This window comes from Eumetopias jubatus, unplaced genomic scaffold (assembly GCF_037043125.1).
Source record: "Eumetopias jubatus isolate StellerSeaLion01/CBP00866 unplaced genomic scaffold, mEumJub1_p1.0 scaffold_9, whole genome shotgun sequence".
Lineage (NCBI taxonomy): Eukaryota > Metazoa > Chordata > Mammalia > Carnivora > Otariidae > Eumetopias > Eumetopias jubatus.
In genome coordinates this window covers 115,268,478-115,290,648 of record NW_028274815.1, presented here as the reverse complement: position 1 = coordinate 115,290,648, position 22,171 = coordinate 115,268,478, and the positions used below count along the sequence as shown (strand labels likewise).

At 50.4% G+C, this 22,171-nt stretch overlaps 1 protein-coding gene across 1 annotated transcript; it reads right to left on the bottom strand.

Moving 5' to 3' along the window:
* Positions 1-4,755: 4,755 nt before the first annotated feature.
* Positions 4,756-20,190, bottom strand: BPIFA2 (BPI fold containing family A member 2). Its single transcript, XM_088026641.1, has 7 exons — positions 20,180-20,190; positions 12,627-12,741; positions 11,210-11,363; positions 9,392-9,536; positions 8,618-8,725; positions 7,125-7,277; positions 4,756-4,825 (listed from the first exon to the last, which is right to left on the bottom strand). The coding sequence occupies exons 1-7, from the start codon at positions 20,188-20,190 to the stop codon at positions 4,756-4,758; spliced, it is 756 nt and encodes a 251-aa protein (XP_087882767.1).
* Positions 20,191-22,171: the final 1,981 nt, after the last annotated feature.

Genomic DNA, 22,171 nt, shown 5'->3' with positions numbered 1-22,171 from the left:
CACTTCTGCTTGCTCGCAATGCCCTCGCCCCCTTCTCCCCCTGTTAGCCTTTTAATTTCAGCTCAGTCGGCACCTGCTCTGGGAGACCTTCCCTGAGGGCCCCTCACGGCACCCAGCTCCCCAGGGGAGGCTGTGTGCCTGAGTCCTGTACTCTTCCCCCCCAGAGCCCCCCATGGGCATGGAGATTTGCAGGAGCCCCCTCGATGCTGCTGCATTGAGGGCGGTGGGGGTGGTGGGGGTCGTGGTTAGGGGCTGGGAGAGGGGTCCCTCTTTGGTCACCCCTGAACTGCCTAGCACAGGGCCTGGCTTAGTTGGGTGCTCAACAAACTTCTGACTGAAAATCCATTTTATTTATGGCACGAACATTAACACAGAAACGAGTCACCCCAACAAATGAAATTTGTCAAATTGTCACATCCCTGCTCCGTTCCCCCACCCAGTTTCGGTTTTTTGCATCATTGTGATACCAGCTAAGCACAGTCCTAAGATCTGTATTTTCACTCAGCTGTGAAATACAGTATTTCCCCAAATTAAAAAAAAAAGTTCAGAAAATAATCTGTTGAGTTGATCTAACAACTGACTGTCCTAATTTGGGAACTTTGGCTTTTCCAGTGTGATGAAGTTTATTCTATTCCCATTCAAAGAGCAAATATTTAAAATAAAAGTGTCCATCTGCTGACAAATATATGGTGAAATGTATATAATCTCTCATCACAGTGTAAATAGAAAGATCCGGATTGGTAAATTCTGTGATGTGTTCCTGGGGTCATAAGATGTTCCAACGCATAAAGTAAATAATTCTGATCCTGAGATGTTATCCTCAAGAAATCATGCAAACATTGGAAAGATTCCTCATTTATTTAACTGGATTAAGCCTTCAAAATTGTAGCCTGCACTACAGTTTTGCACTCTAGTTTCTGGATGATTCAGGATCCAGTCAGGTTTTACCTTCTTTCTTCCCATATATCCCCTGATGACAGCTGTTCTCTCTCCTCCTCCCTGAAGCCTCTTTCATGGGGTGTCACCATCTCCAGGAAGCCCTCACCCCTCCTTGAGGTCTGGGCCAGGTAGGCCAGGAGCCAGGAGCCAGAGTCGGTCCCAGGGTGCCAGGCTGCCAGCAGGAGAATGCTGCCTCACTTGTCCACCCTGTAACCTTTTCCCTCCATTGGCAACATTAGTCACCAGTGGGGCCGAGTGGCCTTGCCCCCCACCTCCCTCACCCCATGTTCTGGCTTCACTCACCTAGGAGCCCCACATTTGGTCCATATCGCTTATGTCCTCAAGGGCCAGGGATCTGGCCTTGGTTGACAGAAAATAATGACAAGTCTATACCCCCAATCCTGGCTTGCTAGAATTTTCCTGTATACTTACCCATTCAGGTGCCCCAGAGATGGTGTCTGATTGTGTACAGAAAGAAGAGGTTTGTTCATTCATTCGTTCATTCATTCATTCAACATTTATTAGTGCTTGTACTGTATCTGGTCCTTCTCTGGGCACTGGATCTGCTCAGGAGAGGGAGGTACCTGCCCTCAAGGAGCTTGCAGGCTTAAGGCGCAGACTGATGAATAAAAAAGGTGAGAACCAGACTAGCCAGAGTTGACACTTTCTAAATGCTCTCTCCATATTGGACAGGAATGGCAAGGTAGCCTGGTTAGAACTACATGTTGGGAAGCACAGTGTCTTTTTTGGGAAACAAGGAGGAGCAGCCCTCACTTAGCTGGGGGTTGACTCCTGAGCAAAGTTTTAAGGCTGAGCAGGAGTTAGCCAGCCGGAGGAGAAAGCCGTGTCCCTAGTAGACCTAACAGCATGGACAAAGGCTTGGCACGGACTCAAGTTGGTTACTGCCCAAAGAAGCCCTGAATTTTGAGACCTCCTTTGCGTATTTTTTGTGGGAGGTGGGTTTGTCACAAAATAGTGAGGAAGGAAAACTCACCTTTCTTCCCTGGCTGGAAGGGAAGCACCAGCTCTAGAGGAGGTTGACTTTGGATTAAATCCAGCTTTGCCTCTGACCAGCTGTGTGGCTTTGGGCAAGTCACTTCACCCCTCTGAGCCTCAGCTGCTGCATCTTCCCCCAAGAAACATGCACTGCATCAGTCAGAAAAACACAGAATTCAATGAGATAATGTATGTAAAGTTTTAATACAGGGTTTCTCAACACTCTTGACATTTTGGCCTGGATGCTTCTTTGTTGTGAGAGGCTGTCCTGTGTACTGTAGGATGGTTAGCGGCACCCCTGGCCTCTACCCATGAGATGCCAGTAGCATCTCTCACCCAGTCTGTGACAATTAAAATATCTTCAGACATTGCCAATGTCCTGTGGGGGGCAAAGTCACCTTAGGTTGAGAACCACCAGGCTAATACAGTGCCTGGTATGGAAAAGAGGCTCAATAAGTGTTTATTTTCTTTCCCCTCCCAGTCTGGAGGGAGCACTAACTCTTGTCCTGTTGGAGCAGGAAGGGCCTTTAGTGATCACTGTGCAAATAGAGAAACAGGGCTCAGAGAGAAGTTAGCAACCTAATGTCACACAGCATGTTACTAGCGGAATGAGTTAGGTAGAATAGAGACAAAGTAGCCTTGACGAGGGGACCCCAAAACACAGTGGTTTAAATAAGCTCGCTCATTGCTTTACTGCCACAGGGCCCAGAGATGGGTGGTCAGGGGCTGTTGGAGCAGCTCTGTTCTCTTCAATGAGGGCTTCACTTCTAGATCTCAGGGAGTTACTCTACTTACTCCCATTTCTAATGGAAGAAAAGAAGAGAAGGTCAGGAGGAAGGGGAGGGAATGCCCTCTTTGTCTGTTTTTAAGGAAGCGTGATGCCCATCATGGGGCTTTACCTCATGACCCTGAGATCAAGGGTTTCAGGCTCTGTGGACTGAGCCAGTGAGGTGCCCCTTTCTTTCAAAGCACAAAGTGGAATTTGCTGCAATACTTCTGCTGATATTACATCAGCCAGATCTTAGTCACATGGCTACTGCAAGGGAAACTGGGAAATGTAGTCCCTGGCTGGGGGCCATGTGCCCAGCTAAAACCTGGGGAGGGAGAGAAGAATGATCCCTGGGGGGACCGTTGGCAGTCTGGCCATAAAGACAGGGTAAAAACCCAAGATCTCCCAGGACCATGATTCTCTAGACCACATAAGGGCTTTCATCAGTCACTCAACAAACACAGGGCGGTCATAACAGCAATTTCAGCATGTAGAGGGGACACTCGTCTGGGCTCACTAGCTGTCAGGCCCCAGTTAGACACTTCCCACCCTCACAACAGCTCAGCGAGCGAGGTTTTTTCTGCTAATTCCATTTGACGGGTAAGAAAACTGAGATTTCCAGAGGCTAAGTAACTTGCCCAAGGTTTCAGGGCTAGAAAGCGGCAGGGGCCGTGTGGAGCTCGGAGGTGCCTAAGCCCCTAGCCCTCGCCCTGTGCCCAGCAGCCGCTCGGCACACCCTGAACTGAGGTCTTCACAGGATTGCTCGGGAGAGCTGGTCTGCGGCCCCTCCAGGCCACCCCAAGAGCTCAAGGGACCTCTGAGGTGACTTGACCGTGAGGCAGCCTTCTTCAGAGGGAAAGCCCTTGTGGAAAGGGCGGCAGCCTTCTCCCTGCAGGCAAAGGGGAGACTGGGGCCTGCATGTAGGCAGGAACAACAGCCTTGAGAGGCTCTCATATGTCTTGGGCAGAAGAAAGTAGCGCCTGCCGGGGCCTGGGGAGGCAGCCAAGGTGCCTGGGTGACCGCATGTCAGCTCTCTGAGCAAAGGTTCTCATAGTCATGGGTTCAAATCCTGGCTCTGCCTCTTGCTCACTGTGTGACCTTGATGAGTCAGTTTGCCTCTGTGAGCCTTAGTTTCCTCATCTGTTAAATGGGGATCAGAATAGTATCTCCTGGTGTTGTTAGGAATTGGTGAGGTCCTACGTGCCCGCAAAGGCAGTGCTCCATGATGGTGGTGGTGTTAGCCTCAGCAAAGTGATGCTGTCTGGACCACGGCCGGGCACAGCCTGGGGAGGCCAGAGAGGAGCTGGTCTCCATGGGATGGTTGAGCACCCTCAAGGTGCTTGGCTTCACCAGGCAGGCAGGGCCCTTGTGCAGCCTGGCCAGTGGGCCCACAGGCTCTCAGGGCTGGGTGGGTGAGCCCTGGTGTCGTGAGACCATGGGTGTCCTCAGGTGCTGCTTGAATTGATCTCCGTTGCAGGGGAACCCTAGCCTTTCAGAGGGCACAGAGGGGCAGGCTGGGAAGTGGCCCAGGCCCCTGACCCTATGGTACTCTGCCCTATACTCCTGAGCCCACAGACCCGGTGTCCCCCATCCTCCATAAGACCTCTCAGAGTCCCTGAGGACTCCCTGAGGGGAAGGGAGGAAAGCCCTGGGTGGGGTTACCCAAAGTGTGACTGTCTATTCCTACTGCCTGCCTGGCCCAGAGTAGGCCCTCACTGAATGCCTGCTGAGCATGTGAATGGATGAATCAAGAGCCTGCCACTGCCACCAACTGGCTGTGTGACCCTGGGTCAGTCTCTTGCCCTCTCTGTGTGTCAGTGTTCCAATTTGTAAAACAAGCTGGATCGTCCCAGAGGTCCCTTCCAGCTCCCACCCAGGTCTCTACCACCTCGTTGCCCTCCCCCAATCCCAATGGAGGGAATAAAATGGGCCACACAAGAGGGTGCCGAAGTGGTCTTTAGTTGCAGGGGGTGGAGGGTGGTGAGCACAGAGGCTGCTGTACCGACTTCGAGGAGGAGTCTCTGGGAGAGCCCCTTCTGGCTGCACTCAGGCTATCGCTCTGCTTGGGGCATGGCTGCACCTTCCCAGATGGAGATACTACAAGGGACGCTGGGCATCGATCTGGAACGAGACCACAGACAATCAGACACTGCTGCCCAAACTCTTCCCTACAATCCCCTGCAGGGTCTAAGGCCTTGAAGAGGGGCCTGACACCTGTGGTTTGGGGTTTGTCTCTGGCACCTGGCCCTTACTCTCCTCTCCCCTCACCTTAGGAACAATGGCAGATGTGAAAAGACTGATCAGAGGCCAAGACTGGAGCCAGGGTTCAGGGCTCAGTATAGGATCAGGATCATGGATCAGTCTGAGATCAAGGTCAGGGCTCAGTCTGTGACTGATGTCATTGCTCAGTAGATCACTGAAGTCAAAGCTCAGTCTGTGAGCAGGATCCAGGCTCAGTCTGGGTGTGTGAAAAAGGCTCAGGGTACAGAATGTGACCAGGATCAGGGCTCAGGCTGGGGCCAGGGTCACAGCTCAGTCTACAACCAAGATTAGGGCTCAGCCTGCTGCTAAAAAAAGAAGAGAAGCTGAGTCTTGCTTTGGCTTCACCACAGGTACCTGTGGAGGAGCCTCATCCTCTGTGAGGGCTCTTTGCTGATGGCCTGGATACTTGTCTGTCTGCCTTTCCCTCAGGACAATGAACTCCAGGAACACAGGGTCCTGGTCAGTTGTCACCAATAAATTCTCCAGAGCTCAGAGCCTATTTGGAACATAGCAGGTGCTCAAACATTATTGGCAGAAAGAAGGACTGAAGTAAACATAGAATTAAATATAGAGTGATGGGGCGCCTGAGTGGCTCAGTCAGGTAAGTGTCTGCCTTTGGCTCAGGTCGTGATCCCAAGGTCCTGGGATCGAGCTCAGAGGGGAGCCTGCTTCTCCCTTTCCCTCTGCCCCTCCCACCTCCACTCATTCTCTCTCTCTCTCGCTCTCAAATAAATAAAATCTTAGAAAAAAAAATAGAATGACGGCTTGTGACAAGTACTCGGAAGGCCAAGAGTAGACGGTTTTGAGGGAGAATAGGATCAACCTTTTTTTAGAACCTGAAGGTTGAGAAGTACGTGGAGGTGAGGGGAATGGTGTTCTAGGAGGCCAGACGAGCGTGTGCACAGGTCTGGAGGTGGGGAAGAACTTGTTTGAGGCCCAGAGCAAAGGCCAGGGTGTCTGCAGCGGAGTGAGCGAGGACAGGAGGGCGGTGATGGGAGGGGGGGGCCGAGGCACGCTGAGCCCAGACGGCGGCGGGGAGTGCTTGGGCTGAGCGGGCTTGGGCAACAGAGTGGAAGGCCATTTCACAGACGTGGACACTGAGACCCAGAGCAGCAGGATGAATTCCCTGGGGCTGCAGACAAGGCTGTATCCAGCAGGGCTCAGGCCTGTCCATTTATATCCCAGCCTTCCCCAATAACATCAGGCAGTAGAGCCTTTCTTTGGTTTGGCGAGCTGTGATCAAATCCCTTGAGGGAGTAGGGTAGAGTGACCTCTGCTCATGGCCCTCGGGGCTGAGAGCCGAGAACCCAACCTTGTTTCCCCCAAAGCCAACCTGCCCCGGCCTTCGACTTCAGGACCATTCTCCTCCAACAGCCACCTCCAGGGTCACCCTTCCTCCCCTCACCCTCTTCCTCCACCGGACCTGCCCTTGCAAGCACACTGTTTAGGAAGTAGATTTTTGTGGATTGACAGGGATCAGTGGTTTAAATGGAGGGGATTCAGTTTGCAATATCTCGTTTCAGGAATTTTCCAATGAATTGAGGACTCTCTGGGGACAATTTGAAATCAGAGCCCATGGTAAGCATTTACTTCTCCTCCTCCTCCCACATGGAGGCAAGAAGGAAAATACAATTTATTATTATTATTACGGTTATTGAGGGATATAACATAATGATAAAGGGGTCAATTTTTCAAGAAGCAGTAACAATCCTAAATGTGCTGCACCTAACAACAGCACTTCAGAAAGCAGGAAGCAGAATTGACAGAGCTGCCGAGTGATTGGAGGCCAACACTCCTGTCTCAGGAATGGAGAGAACAGGAAGTCAAAGTCAGCACGGATATTATTCTCACAGAGGGCTGAGTGTGTGCCAGGCTCTGTGCTAAACACTCGTATTTTCCCAGATGGTCGGCTCAACAGCCAGTGAGGAGACATTATTGTCACCTTCGGGTTACAGATGGGAAAAATGAGGCTCAGAGGGGCTAAGTTGGTCACAAAGTTCTAAGTCGGTAGCTGATATTTGAACCAAGGTGTGTCTGACTCCAGAGCCTACACTCTTTTGCCACATTGTGCCACCTCATGGGGACAGGAATAGGGCTGAAGCCAGGGGATCCCCAACTCCTCTGAGAGCCCAGCTCTGCTGAGATGGACCAGCCTTACCTGTCCAGCACGGTGCGTGAGATGCTGTCTGGGTCACTGCTGCATTTTCCTATGATCACTCTGGGGGCGCCAGTCTGGGCATCGACTGCAACTCTGACATCAGTCAAGAGGTCCAAAGAGGGCTTCAGGTCGACCACCTGGCCAATGACAGGCCTATAGGAAATAAGATTCCCAGTGAACAGAGGTCTAGAAGGCCTCCGTGGATCTTTAACTCTCCAGCTTGTCTATGGATAATGTCAGCACCGTCTGGATTCCCAATTAACATTTACGTTAAGGGCTTCTTCGCCTGGCCACATGGATTTGGTTCGTGTGACTGTTTTATAGAGCACCACCCTAATAACAAAAATAAGAATAATAGTTGGCATCTATTGAGGGCAAATTATATGTTAAGCATTTCTAAAAAGCATTTTTTCGGGACACCTGGGTGGCTCAGTGGGTTAAGCGTCCGACTCTTGATTTCGGCTCAGGTCATGATCTCAGGGTCCTGAGATTGAGCCCCATGTGGAGCTCCCCACTCAGCGGGGACTCTGCTGGAGGTTCTCTCTCCCTCTCCTTCTGATCCTCGCCCCCCGCCCTGTCTCTCTAAAACACATAAATCTTTGGGAAAAAACCCATTTTTTCCTGGATTAATCCATGTCATCGTTATAGCAATACCATGAGGTAGAAGTACTATTATTATCTTTATTTTCAAAATGGGGAAACGTCGGTCTAGAGAGGTTAAGTAACCATCCCGAGATCTCATGGCTAATGAATGATGGAATCCCCGTGTCCTCAATTTATCTTCTTCCACACACGCTCATTTTCCTATCTCTCTATCTCTTTTAAAGTAATCAAAATACTTTAAAATTACGTTTTTCACACATGCCCTTCATTTATATACCGTGCACTACTATATGTGTTTAGCTATAATGGTCACTGCTATTTAAAGAGAATCTCAAGAGACGAAATAATGCTGGAGGAAACTTTGCCAGAGTTATAAATGCTCATGTCTTCTCAGGTTTTCAAATTTTACAATTAGATAAATGTTATGATTTCAGAAATATTTAATTAATGAAGGATTCTTTCCAGAGAGACTTGGTTATGGCCAAAGTTCATTAGAACATTTTATTTTATTTTTTATTTTATTTTTTTTAAAGATTTTATTTATTTGAGAGAGAGAGAATGAGAGATAGAGAGCACGAGAGGGAAGAGGGTCAGAGGGAGAAGCAGACTCCCTGCTGAGCAGGGAGCCCGATGTGGGACTCGATCCCGGGACTCCAGGATCATGACCTGAGCCGAAGGCAGTCGCTTAACCAACTGAGCCACCCAGGCGCCCTCATTAGAACATTTTAAAGCTTCAGATTTTAGAGCTGGAAAGGCCCCTTCATGTACAGATTAGGACACTGAGGCCCAAGGCCACACGGTAGCATGGGAAAGAGCCCGATTCTGGTTTGGAGATCCATTGGCCGTGCTGCACAGCCTCTCCCAAATCCCAGATTCTAACGTATACTCACAGGGCCAGGGTGACATTAGCGACGATGGGGACCCTTATGTTAACGCCTTCGCCATCAGGAGTCAGTTCAACTTTGATTTTCAGGGTGCGGGAGTTAATGATGTTCAACCTGTGCGAAAACCACAATTTCCCTTCGTCATTCCTCATGCCAGCCAGGGGCTGAGCGCTTCTCTACACCAGCATCAGGCTGAACATTTGGGCCTCACCAGCCTTGCCTTCTCTTTGGCCTTCACAATAGCCCTGTTCAGAGGTTTTATCCTCTCCATGTTATGGCCTGGCACACGGAGGCTCAGACAGACGTAATTTCCCACAGAGATTCCAGGGAGAAATAAGTGCCAGAGTCCGAATTTGAACCCGGAACCGTTTGATTCCAACCTCCCCGTGTGGAGCCAGCCGTGTGGTATGAACTCGTCTTCTCCATCCTGAGGGGATTCAGACTTTTATCCTCAGCTACATTTGGAGAAGAAAGACTTACTCCTTGGAAAAGGGACCTCAGGCACCAGCAAACAGGTGGAGGTAAGGATTAAGAGGCCCTTTACCCTGATCCTAAAATTACATAATATGGAAGCCCAAACCCATGAGATGCCCAGATTGGCCCTGCAGCCCTGCCTCTAATTTGCTCAAGCCCTGATGAACCTGGCCTCAGACCGCCTTGACTCGGTGGGGAGGAACAAGGTTTATCAAACTTTTTGACTTTGACCCTAAATACACCTTCCCAAAGATGTGTGTTCCCTTTTCTTGGAGCAAAGATCTCCACCTTGAAGCGTCAACTCACCCCAAAGTCTCATCCTTAGCTGGAGAGATCTTAGAAAGAACATCGTTCACCAAGTTCTTCATTTCCTGTACCTTCTCCTTGGCCAGGAGCCAACCCTTGGATTCCTGAAGCTTCCCCAAGTCGGAGGTCAGTTTCTGAACGACAGCTGACAAAAACAGTTGCCATTTAGTGTTGTGCATCACTTATGGAGCAGTGACCATGAACCAGACACTAGGTAAGACTATTTGCCTATGTTATTTCATTTACTCTTCATAACAACCCAAATGAGGCAGATATTGTTATTATCTGCATTTTCAGATGAGGAAATAAAAGATCAAAAGGTTAGGAAATGTGCCTCAAGTCATGTGGCTGGGGAGCCTTTGTTCCTTCCATGCTGCCTTCATACTAATATATACTCATCATTCATAAACAAAAGCAATCAATTAACCAGGCAATTCATATTGCTTGTACACCAGCTTCTAGTAGTGACTTGAGGGGGTTGTCTATTGCTCTAAATGAGATGTTCATGCAAATTTGAAAAACTAGGTCAAACAGAATGAGAGAATAAGAAATAGAAAATCTAGAATCAAACAAAAAGTATGGTTCCAACTCATAAAAGTGGCAAATGGGAGTCCCAGGATGACAGCTTTGCAGCAGGCCCTGAGAACAATAATTCATACAGGAGTATGAAAACGAAGTGTCTTAATGGAAGGGCTCCAGAGAAAAGAGGGATTAGATAGACATGGCAGATGTAGAACAGTGCATATGCAAAGAATTAAGGATATGTGTATAGAAAATAATTCAAGTGAAAAACAAGGCAATTATTAACTCAAGGAAAAACAAAGGCTGTACAAGAGAAGAAATGTAACTATGGTTCTGCAACTTGGCTCTACAATGAATGGTATCTACCTAGTTATAATGATATAAGAAACAGAGACTACCAATTTCAATAAAAGTATTTTTGGTCCTATAACTCATTAGGTGGCCTTGATCCAGACGCTTCTGTTTCTGAACTCAGTTTTCTCAGCAGTGAAATTAGAGAGTGGGTCCCTTCTATACCTTTGAAGCTCTAAACCCTAACAAGGTTCGAAAGGTAGCCATTTGTAGCATTTACTTCCTCCTATAATGTTTCAAGAAAATGAAAAGAAAGCCAAATTCTTTTAAGAAATCAGAATAAAAAAGAGACATGATTAAATATAAAGCTAGGTAGCTTTAAAGCTACCTAGGCTTAGGTATAGCTAATTTCCTTAATTTCCAATGAATTAATACATATCAATAAGAAAATTGAACAACCTAGCAGAAGAATATGCTATGAATATGATCAAAATATTTATGCTAAAATATATAAATAGCTAATAAAATATGAGAAAATGAGTGAATTCTTTCATAATTAGAGAAATGCAAAGTGAAATGAGTTCTAACCTTTTATCTATAAGATTAGCAAAACTTTTAAGTTGCCCATAGCAGTGCTATCAAGAGAGTAGAAAAAAAGACACTCTCCCAAAACTTTTGGAGAGAATGTTAATGTAGGGAATTATTTGTCAACATCTCCTATAATTCAAAATGTGCATACCTTTTGAACTTTTGAAATCTCAGTTTTAGGAATTTATCCTCTGCAGATATTAGGAAAAAATTTGCCATGATATAATGTATAAGAGGATATTCATTTGAGCATTGCTTGTTCCCCGAAAAATAAGTGAATGAACCAGGAACTGAATAGCCACCTTTCTCAATAAACCACCCGTAAAGAGCAGCCCCTGGTGGCAGCCTCTGGTAATGCAGACATAGCACTCGGGAGGCAAGCTCCTAGGTGCCACTGATCATCACTTGTTGACTCACATCCAAGTGTATTGTCAACGGTCTCAAGTCCTTTCTCAACAGCAGGTTTCAGTTTGTTCACAACGTTATTCTGGTCGTCGCCAAGATTTCCAAGAAGAGACGCTGAGGTCCCGGTGAGCAGACCACTTGGAGAGCCCCTCACCCATGGAGGAAACTGAGGCCCAGAGAAAGGGGATGGCTTGGCCAGGCCTTACACAAACAGGAACTGGGTGTTTGGGTCCCCAGGGAAGGTCCTCCCACCCCTGTCACACTGAGGCTAGCTGGCGGGGCAGGAGAGGCTTTGAGCTTGAATGTCCTGTGTATCACCTTGGCCTCTGCTATTTGAGTTGTTTGTAACGCCTGCTGCATTGGGCCCGTGTCAACCCGGAACCGGCCACAGGCAACGCCAATGTGCCATTTGGCATGAGGCTGGGGAGCCCTGGCAGAGGGCTCAGGAGCATCCTGTGCATGGTACCTCTGCTCCCTCACCTGCAAGTCAGCAAGGACCCGGCGGGCCTGTCCTTCACGTGGACGTGGACTGGGCAAGGCGGGGGATAGGACTGGTGGCTCGGGAGCTAGTTCTGCTCATGCTGACCGTGGCTGCGCCACGAGAGCACAGAACAGGAAGAAGCTGGCAGCCCGGGTCCCCAAGCCTGGCGCTGGGACCTGGAGAACCCCTCTAGGAAAGCCTTGCTGGGTGGACTTGGACCAGTCATCAGACCCCCCTCCCTGGCTGCCTGGTACCTAGTTCCACAAACATCTAGCCCCGCTTCCTCCGGCCACGGGCTTGGAGCTGAGGACAGTGCTGAAAACTCTGAGGAGAGTTTTTCCCACCACGAACACACAGCCCAGACCTCAGGCCTGGCCCTGGCCCATGGACATCAAAAGCGTGCCGAGGGGGCGCCGAGGATGGTGGTCAGAGCCTGACTCCGGGCTTGGGCAGGCCTGGGTTCAAATCCTCTCTCTCTTCCTGTCTCTGGCTGAATGGCCTGGACAAGGGGTGTCACTTCGCTGAGCCTCAGGTTCCTGATCTGTGACATGGGACTAACAGGCCTTACTTCCAGGTGCATTGTGAGGATGAGGGTGACCCATGTGGAAGGGTTAGCACGCGGTAGGCCCTTGACCCATGATGATCGTAGGTCTTGCTGGTCTCTGGTCACTCCACTGCTCCCCACCTCAGTTTCCCCACCTGCACAGAGCCCTGACCCCATGGCATCATGGAGAAAATGAAATGAGACAGTGCATCCGAGACAGTGCGCTTAATGCTCAATTAATGGCAACTGTGCTCCTGATCTTTGTGGGCCGTGAAGCCCTGAGGAGCGAAACAGGGTGTGTGTCTCAGGCTTTCCCCTTGCTGACTGTGTGAGAGCAGACAGGCGCCCTCGCCTCTCTGAGCCTCTGGTTTTTACCACAGAATGAGAATTAGAATGGTCTCTACCTCAGAAGAGCCGCTGCGGGGACCGTGTGCGGAGATGGGAGTGGAGAGCCCAGCTCGGCTCCCGCTGGAGAAGGTGCCCCGTGCATCCCAGTCACCGTCATCGCCATCATCATTACTGCAATAAGCAGGGAAATTGGGAGGGTGACAAGGGACACAACGGGCCTGGGTTCAAATCCTCGCTCGGCTGCTTCCTAGCCCTGCGCCCTTACCCCCTCAGCTTAGTCATCTGTAAAGTGGGCGCTCGTAGCGTCAGACCGGTCTGAAGAGCGGATGAGGTCCCACGGATACGTCCCGTGGGTGCTTTCTAATGGGAGGAAGCTTCCATGGAAGCTCCAGGAGGCGGGGATTCTGTTTTGTTCCCTGCCACGTCCTCAGTGCCGCAAAGACCCCTTGTTGAAGAAATGTTCGTTGAGTTGCTGCTATAATTTCTACACACAGGTCAGGGGCTTTGTCCCCAGGTGGCTTCCCAAGGGAGATCCATGGCGCCCTGTCTCTAGTACTTTCCACACGTATCTGCCTCTCTGCAGATGTTATGGTACAACCCACTTCTCCTTTCTCTCTCTGGCTCCCACTTGCTCCTGGTGACCCTGGGTCTGGGAGGTGGCCCAGAGCGTGGGCTTGGCTGCCCAGGCTGACTTCTCCCCTCAGCTGTGGCCTCGGGCATCCCTGGCCCCTCTGAGCCCGTTTCTCCGCTCTGGGGGCTAGTGCCGGGCTCAGTGCTGCCACAGTCCGCTGTGCCATGACAGGACGTCAGTGTGGGGTTGGCACAATGCTGGGGTGCCGCGTCACTGCCCCCTTCCACCCCAGCAGACACCCTCCAAACCCCCCAGGCCGTGAGTGTGAGGGGGCACGGGAAGGGTCTTCGGTGGCGGGTGGGGAGGTCGGTACTCTCAGAGGTCATCTGAGGTCCAGGCCCGTGCGCCTGGGTCATATCAGAAAGAGAAGAGGTGACATCCTGCCGCATTCTCTCCCCTCTCCCGGGTACAGTTAGTTGGTTCTCCTTGCATGGCAAGTATTTGCCTTTTGGGGACAAGAGCCCCAGCCTTGAGGGTCGTGGGATGAATTTCTCATTGAAAATCTCCAGCGAGGCATTAAGGATTAGCTGTCTCAACTCTGGGACATGCTACCTTGGTGAGACTACTAATCCCCATTGTGGCAGCTTCCTGGTCCCACTGACCCAGCCCTTAACCTCTGAGCGGCTATCTTTTTCCAAACACGACTCAATTCCCTGGCAAGAAAGGTCCTAAAAGGTCATCCAGCCTGCTGAGACCAGAGAGGGGGGAGGTGGGGCTGAGGGGGCAGAGAAGTGGCGGGGGGGGGGTGCTGGGCTGAGGCTTTGCCCACCAACTCCCCCCACTACCCTTTCCCCAGGTGACGGTGGATCACTCTCACCCACTGAGTGAAGTTCCTTTATTTTACTGTAAAAAGGCTGAAAGGATTGTCACTTTTTCCTTTGAAATCAGGTACGAATAATTCATCCAATTCATAAGGGGCCCCAGTTTCCCACACTTGACCTGCTCACTCAGGAATTCTTGGCAAATAAGAAAGATCCGAGTAACAAATGTTTTCCAACACATCGTCATTTTCATGACTGTTACACATAACAATGAATAAAGTTGTCACGATGTTAGAGTCTGAAGACCTTTAACTATACATGTTGCAATGTTGATGTTGCTGTTTTTCTGATTTTAGAGACAACGCATTTTGGTTTTTCAGCTCTCATTTTCCTCATTCATTTGTTCATTTACTCATTTGTTCATTCATTTAACAAATGTAAATTGTTGTGAGCTGGGACCACTCTTCCATTTGATCACCATCTGTGGGGCACCTCCTGAGTGCCACGCCCTGTGTTAGAGTCTGAGACGAACTTGTCCCAGAGATGGGCCACCCTCCAGGGCAGTGGCTGAGCCCCGGCCATCAGCTCACGAGTGTAGGAAAGCATAGTCTCCTGCTTGCTCACTCCCCCAAACAACCAGAAGCAGGTGCTATTTTGTTCCCATCTTATAGACAAGGAAACCGAGGCACAGAGAGGCAAAGTGAATTGCTCAGGGTCACACACATAGTGAGTGCTGGGGATCTGAGCCCAGGTGGCCTGGTCCCAGAGTCCATGCTCAGAGTCTCTGGCACTACACACTTGTTTATATCCTGATAACTGGCACCCCCTTGGCCTGTGGGAGCCCTTCAGGGGTAGGAAGCACTCTGATCGGTCTCTGCTTCCCTCGCACCACCCAGCCCAAGGTCAGTGTCAGAGGAAGCACTCCATAAAAGTGTGTTAGTGGAAGGAATGTGTGCGAGCTCTTTCTCCTTTGTTAGATTGGAATTCCTTTGTGTCAGGGCTCAGGGCTCTGCCCTCTTTGTCTCTCCAGCAGCCAGCCTAGGGCCTGGCTTGTGGTGGGTCCCTATAAACACTATATTGAATGAAAGTGCAAAGAACAAGTTAATTGACAGGCTGACCAACTGGCTGAATAGATAAATGTAGGGGATGAGATCCCAGAGTCCAGCGAGAAGATTCTAGAATCCTATCCCTCTCTCCCTTTTCCCATCCAGCCTCCCAACCCTTCAGCCATCCACTCATCCCATCATCACATATTTATGGAGCCTCTATTCTGGCTCTGCCCCATGCCAGGCTCTGGGCCCCAGGGAGCACTCATATGTGCATCTACCCTCGGACACCACCAGCACAGGGTAGGGGCAAACATAGACACCAAGCAGGTAACATACTTGAAAATATTCTGTCCTTTGAAAACCCTACAAGTGGTCAGAATTTTTCCTCTTGGGGCTTCACTGCTGCCCCTAGCGCAGAGCCCGGTCCTGATGAAGGCCCTTCATAAACACCAAATTGGGTTGAACTGAGCACTTTGGGACTTGAAAGAGGAAATGATAAGACATTATGATATAGGTGGGGACAGATAAGACAGAAGACAGATGTTGGCCTCATTTCCAAATCTGGGGTCGCTTTGAGTATGTTTGTCTTGCTGGGGCTTTTAGTAATTAACCAGACCTCAGTTCAAGTCCTAACCCTCCTACTTTCTAGGTGTGTGACTTAGGCAAGTTACATCACCTCTCTGAGCCTCCAGTCCTCATTTGCAAAATAGAGATCAGGAAGGCCAATTTGCTGAGAGTGGTGTGAGAATTAGGTGAGGTTGAAGACCCCAGCCCTGGCACATAGTAAGTGCTCAGGAAAGATAGCTCCGCAGGGCCTGCCCAGGGGGAGGGCGGAGGGTGGGCAAAGGGGCAGGGTCTCCATCCTGACCCTGCTTTTTACCAGCTGTGTGATTTTCAGCAGGGCAAGCCAGTACTCTGAACCCCCTCTCTAAAATCAGGTGCCGATCCTGGCGAGGAGGGACTGGGGGGACATTAAGTTGAAGAAGGCAGAGTTTGGGAGCAGTAGGGGGTCGCTGCTCAAGTAAACGGGCAGGACAAAGTATGGAGAGACTAGCAGAGCTTCCTGCCTTTCCTCCTGGGACTCTAGTCTAGTGGGATCTCCACGTCCCCCCATTCTCAGGCTCTCTGTCTCTTCTGGAGCACCCCCAGGGCCTCCTCTTTGGCCTCCTGGACCTGCTTTGCATCACCTCCTCCCAGTGCCCAGAGCCAGGTCTGAGGATGTCACACCCCGACAGGTCTCCCCATCCTTCAGGGTGCCTCTTCTGTGCACCCTGGCTCATGGTGCCCTCACTGGCTCATGCTGGCCCTGCTCACTTTCTGCCCTGTAAGTTTTGAACAGGGCTCTTCCTTGCGCGCACACACACACACACACACACACACACACACACACACACACACACGATTGTCAACTCGGTGAGGCCAAGGTCTGCCTGGGATTCCCTTCACTCCCCACTGTGGCTGACGCAGAGCTCAAGTGTGTTTGTCAGTTGCATCCATCCTTGGGTTGCTTGTAATGGGAAACACAACCCAAACGGACTTAAGTGTCAGAGGGAGTCCTTGCCCACGTAACTTGAAGGTCTATGGGTTTCAGGCACGGCTGAATCCAAGTGCTCAAAGGAAATCTTCAGGACTGTGCTTCTCTTCATGACGTGGCTCTGCTTTCTTCTTCATTGGCTTCGTTCCCAAACTGACTGACAGCCACTGGCAGCCTCAGGCCCACTCCACGGCTTAACAACCTAGCAGAAAGAGGATATCTCTTCCCTAATATTTCTTCAGAAGTCTAGGGCTGACCCCCAGTGGCCCAGTTGGGGTTACACGCTGAGCTCTGAACAGATTGCCGTGGCTGGGGCGAAGGCGGACATGGATGCACACATGTCCGCGCCAGAAGGTGGAGGTGCCGTGGCAGAGGGTCAGGAGGACAGGCAGGGGAGCAGAGCCAAAGGAAGGACTGGCCTCAGGGGGGATGATATAGTGTCTGTGCTGGGGGCCCAGGAAGATGAGGCCAACAAGGGTCCACAGGTTTCCTCCACATGGAAATTGTTGAGGACCTGGCGGGGGCGGGGTGGGGTGCTGATGGAAACCAGGTGGGCAGAGGGCTGGATGTGCCCAAGACAAGCCGGCAGCTCAAAGGGTGACCCAGGGACCCATAGCATCAGCCTCTACAGGGAGCTTGTTGGCCCTGCAGGGCCTCAGGTCTCTGCCCAGACTAACCACACCAGGACCTGCATTTTAATAAGAGCCCCAGGTGGTTCTTGCCAGTTCAAGGCTGAGAAGCTCAGCTCTGGGGGGCGTGGCTGAGAAGGGAAGAGAGAGGGAGGGAGGGAGCTGGAGGGAGTGTGGGGTCAAAGGAAAGGACCTTGATTCTTCCTGAGGAGGGAGAGACTGGAGTGTGTTGTATGCTCTTAACAATGAAAAAAATTAACTTTCTGTTCACAAAGTGAAACTTCATTAATATTTCGCAGGACATCGTTTCATATTTGCATAAATCAAATGTGACCTGACTGTATTTGTTGTCTGAAAGAACAAACAGCCCGAAAGCCTCCCACTCTGGATTCTTTGGCAACGGGAGGCCTCCCAGGATCGTTTCTTGCTGGACGAAGACACCAGGTGCTGTGAGCGCCGCAGAGACTCCGGGGAGAACGCCAGAGGCCACCCCACTTCCGTCCTGTCTCCCTTCTTTGTCTCCCCATGTGGCTCCACGAAACTCTGCTCCAGGCCCACAGGGCCCCTCGTGTTGTTCACAAAGAGGATGCTGGAAAAGGAGGTTGAGGGAATGGATGCTGTCATATGTGTCACTGGGCCAGAATGGCCTTGTGAGCCACCTCTGTCACTGTGTCCTCAGGCCATAGGTCCATGGGACATGAGGATGACCTAGAGAGGCTGGAGCTCAGGGATCGCTTTGTGCAGGGTGTGGGGAGACCTCCGGTCTTGGGGCCCTCCCCTCACTGTGGGTTCCCTAAGCCCCAGCTCTGGCACCTCCGAGATGGGGTTTCTTGGCTGCCACACTATGAGTCATAGAACCAGGGCGTTGCAAAGGGACTTGGCTTCCTCCATCTGCTTCTTGTGGTACCAGTGGGGAAACTGAGGCCAGAGCAGCATGGGGGACTTGATGGACAGTTGTGGGCCTGGACAAGAACCTAGGGCATCTCTTCCCCAAGGCTCTAGACAGCCCCATCTCCTACTGTTCTCTGCCAGAAGACCTGGGTTGGAATTTCACTCTGCCTCCGTCTAGCTGTGCGGAAATGGGACAAGCAGCTAGCCTCTCTGAGCCTCAGTTTCCTTATCTGCAAAGCAGAGATATTAACAGCCACCTCTTAAGGTGGCTGTGAAGACCATATGGATGAAGAGCACAGCACAGGGCTGGACACAGAATAAAAACAAGTAGCTAAAAGGGCACCTCAGTGGCTCAGTGGGTTAAGCATCTGACTCTTGATCTCAACTCAGGTGTTGATCTCAGGGTTGTGAGTTCAAGCCCTGCATTGGGCTCCACACTGGGTGTGCAGCCTACTTAAAAAACAAACAAATAGCTAAAGTCTATTAACTACCATAATGTTACTGCTGTTATTAGCCCCATTTCTCTAATGGGGAGACTGAAGCACAGACAGGTTAAGTATCCAAGTAGGCTGAAGAACTGGGATTTGAGCCCATGAATTTTGACTCCCTAGCCTTCATATTTAGTCATATCACTTCTCTGAGCCCCAGTTTCTCCACATTTAAAATAGAGCTAATGATATCGATTTTAAGGGATGGCTTTGAAAATCAAGCAAGAATGGGGTTCTGGGTGGCTCAGTCGGTTAAGCATCTGCCTTTGGCTCAGGTCATGATAGCAGGGTTTTGGGATCAAGTCCTGCATCAGGCTCCTTGCTCAGTGGGGAGTCTGCTTCTTCCTCTCCCTCTGCCTGCAGCTCCCCCTGCTTGTGCTCTCTCTCTGTCAAATAAATAAATAAAATCTTGGAAAAAAAGAAGAAGAAGAAAATCAAGCAAGATCACGAAAGCCAAGTGCCCAGCACAGTGTCTAACATAAAAAAAAATGCTGCTTTACCCAAGTAGCTTCAGTCCGGGTGTAGGAGACATGGATTAGCAGGGGCATGGCTCCACCTTGTGGTGCAATCTTGGAACTGCACCCCTCACCCAGATGTCCTGCCAGTCTGTTTTGGTTACTCCTGCAGGGCGCCGAGGGACGGGTGGAGGGGGCAGCTGAAGCCGGTAGTTTCCACCCCTATCACTGCAGGGGCTGGTCTGTGGGAAGCAGGGGTGACGCGGAGGGTTTGACTGTGGGTTTGACTGTGGGTTCGACTGTGGGTTCTCACACCCCCTTGAGGTTTCCTATCCACATCTTTGCCCAGTTGCTCCCTCTGCCTCATCATTTGTAGACTGTTAGTTGGTGGGGGCAGTTTGCTAAGCAGGCTCTGCACCTAAGCTTTCTTCATGCATTTTCTCAGGATTACCCTATAAGATGGGGGCTAGTCTCACTCCCATTTGGCAGAAGAGGAAGCTGAGGTTCAGAGAGTCCATGGAAGAGCAGGATTTGAACTCGGATCTACCTGACTCCAGAGCCTGTGCCCTTCCTTGTTGCACCAAAGAGCTGTGACAGGGGCCACCCCCTCCCTGAAACACGCAACCTTATCATGAGAGTCCCCTGCACAGAAAGGGTTCCCCTGCTCATTCCCGCCCACCCATCGGGAAGATCTTAGGGTTCCCAGGGCCTCTGAGGCTCGGATTCTGACCTTCTGGGACTTTAAATGTGTGTTATCTTATCCTGAAGTGTATCTTAGACACTGAAAAAGTGGCTTTGGAGCAAATTTCTTTTTCTTTTTTTTTTTTTTTAAAGATTTTATTTATTTATTTGAGAGAGAGAGAATGAGAGATAGAGAGCACGAGAGGGAAGAGGGTCAGAGGGAGAAGCAGACTCCCTGCTGAGCAGGAAGCCCGATGTGGGACTCGATCCCAGGACTCCAGGATCATGACCTGAGCCGAAGGCAGTCGCTTAACCAACTGAGCCACCCAGGCGCCCCTGGAGCAAATTTCTTATACGGGAGGGGAAGGCAGAGGACAGACAAGCGGGAGCTGAGGGTGCAGGGTCAGAGGGTCTCACGGGTATAGCCCCCATCGCCTCTGAGTCCTAACTGGCTCACAGCTAGTCAGCAGCCTGGCTTTGTGCGTCTTACCGGAATGCCATCGCCCTACTGGACAGAACACTGCCCCAGCTTCGGGGGCCAGTGAAAATGCTCCGACCCTCGGCCTTGGAGCACACGTACCTCCTGATGGGGGCGCGAAGCTCACAGCCTGGCCTTCCCCCATTACAGCACCTTTGGTTCAGTGCTTAGAGGCTTTTCTGCCTTACCCAGCGCCATGCCGAAATACCTTCCTGGAGAGGTATTCCACCTCACCAGTCCTGAGCATATCCAAAGCCAGGCTCTAACGAAGGGACTATTTGCAGCTTGGCTGCAGGAGATTGCCGGTGTGTGAATGAAGACGACAGTCCCTCAAGATGGGGCCAGAGAGTTCCACAGGGACTCTCCAGGGTTTAAACCTCCTTACCATAGTCCTGGCAGGGGTGCCATGCTGATCCTACAGCTAGGGAGTGGGTCTCTGCAACTGGCAGGAAAGAGAGACATGAAAAGATGTTGCTGTGAGACAGGCCTGTAGTGGCCGTGGGTTTTCCAGAGGCCCCTCTGGCCTCCAGTCATGTCCTTTGCCGTGTCCCCAACACTCATCATTGAGGGATAGGCCTTTAGAGACTGGGCGTATGGCTTTCACCACAATCATGGAGAATTCCCAGGGAAGCGGCTTAGAGGGCTCCCCGATGAGCCAGGCCATCCCTGGTTCCCCAGAGAGACTATAGGCTGCCCCTCCTGCTTGAGGGGCATCTCGTCTCCTCCCCTGCCTCTTGCCAGGGACCCAATCTTGGTGAGAAACATAGAGGAGGCAAAGGTGGCCTGAGGCAAGCTATGATGATAGTTCTGAATTCTGGCCAGGAAAGCATAGAGCATAGGGGATTGGGAAATAGAATGAAAACAGTGATGTGATTAAACAAACAAACAAACAAACAAGAAAACAAAACTCCTCTAAGACTCAGAACTCTCAGTTGGTTTTATTGGGAAGCTTCTCACAATAGAATTGTGGAATATCCCAGAAACCTCACCACAATGCTCTTTACCATAACATGGGATAGCCTGGAAACTTAACCGTAATACTAAGAGCAAACTCACTTTAGCACCAAGAGAATGGGCTAGCCCAGAAACCCAATGGTAATATCTTCACTATGGAATGAGATATCCCAATAAGTGACTGTAATCGTGAAATATTTTAGGAGCACCATTACAGGAGTCCTTCCTATTGGGTCGGATACCCCAGGAATCCCACAACACTGATCATCACGGAGTAGAAAACTTAGGCAATTTTATTGAAGGGTTAATTATTATAAGTGAGTGGATCTCTTGACAAAACTCTTCACCATGGAGTAGGTTAGTTTAGGAGCTCCACCTTAATGCTGGTGACTATGCAGTGGGCTATCCCAAGAACTTGGCTCTAACACTGATCACTATGGAATGGGCTACTTCAGAAAAATTTACAACAAGAATCACAATGGAATAGGAGACCCTAGAATTCCAGTGTAACAGTAATCACTCTGGAATGGGCTGTCTCAGGAACCCCACTGTAACACTGGTCACTGTGGCATTCCTATCCCAAAACCCAGCTCTAGTGCTCATTATGGATCAAAATACAGATTCTGTGTCAGGTGGGCTCTCCATGGCCCCAGGACTTTACACTGGCTTTCAGAACCCTTGAGAAAGGCCTGCTCAACACTGAAGAAAGCGGTGGGGTTGGGGGACGACGGGGTTGGATATAAGAAGTCAGCCAGTGAATGAAAGAGGCCGGGAAGTGTTTGTCCGGGGGAAAACCAGAAAGCCTCCATTAATTGAGCACCATCTGTGTGCCAGGCCCTGAGCCTCTCATTTGATCCTCACAACAAACTTGCAATATAGGGATTATAGACGGGGGGAAAAGGAGACTCGGAGATGTAAATAGTTTGCCCAGGTCTTACGGTTAGGGTGGCAGAGCTCTTCCTAAAATCTGGACCTCCACCTTTGACCCTGGACAGCTGAGTGCTGGAAGGCATGGGGCTGCTGGTTCCAAGGTCCCTGAAGATCCTACTT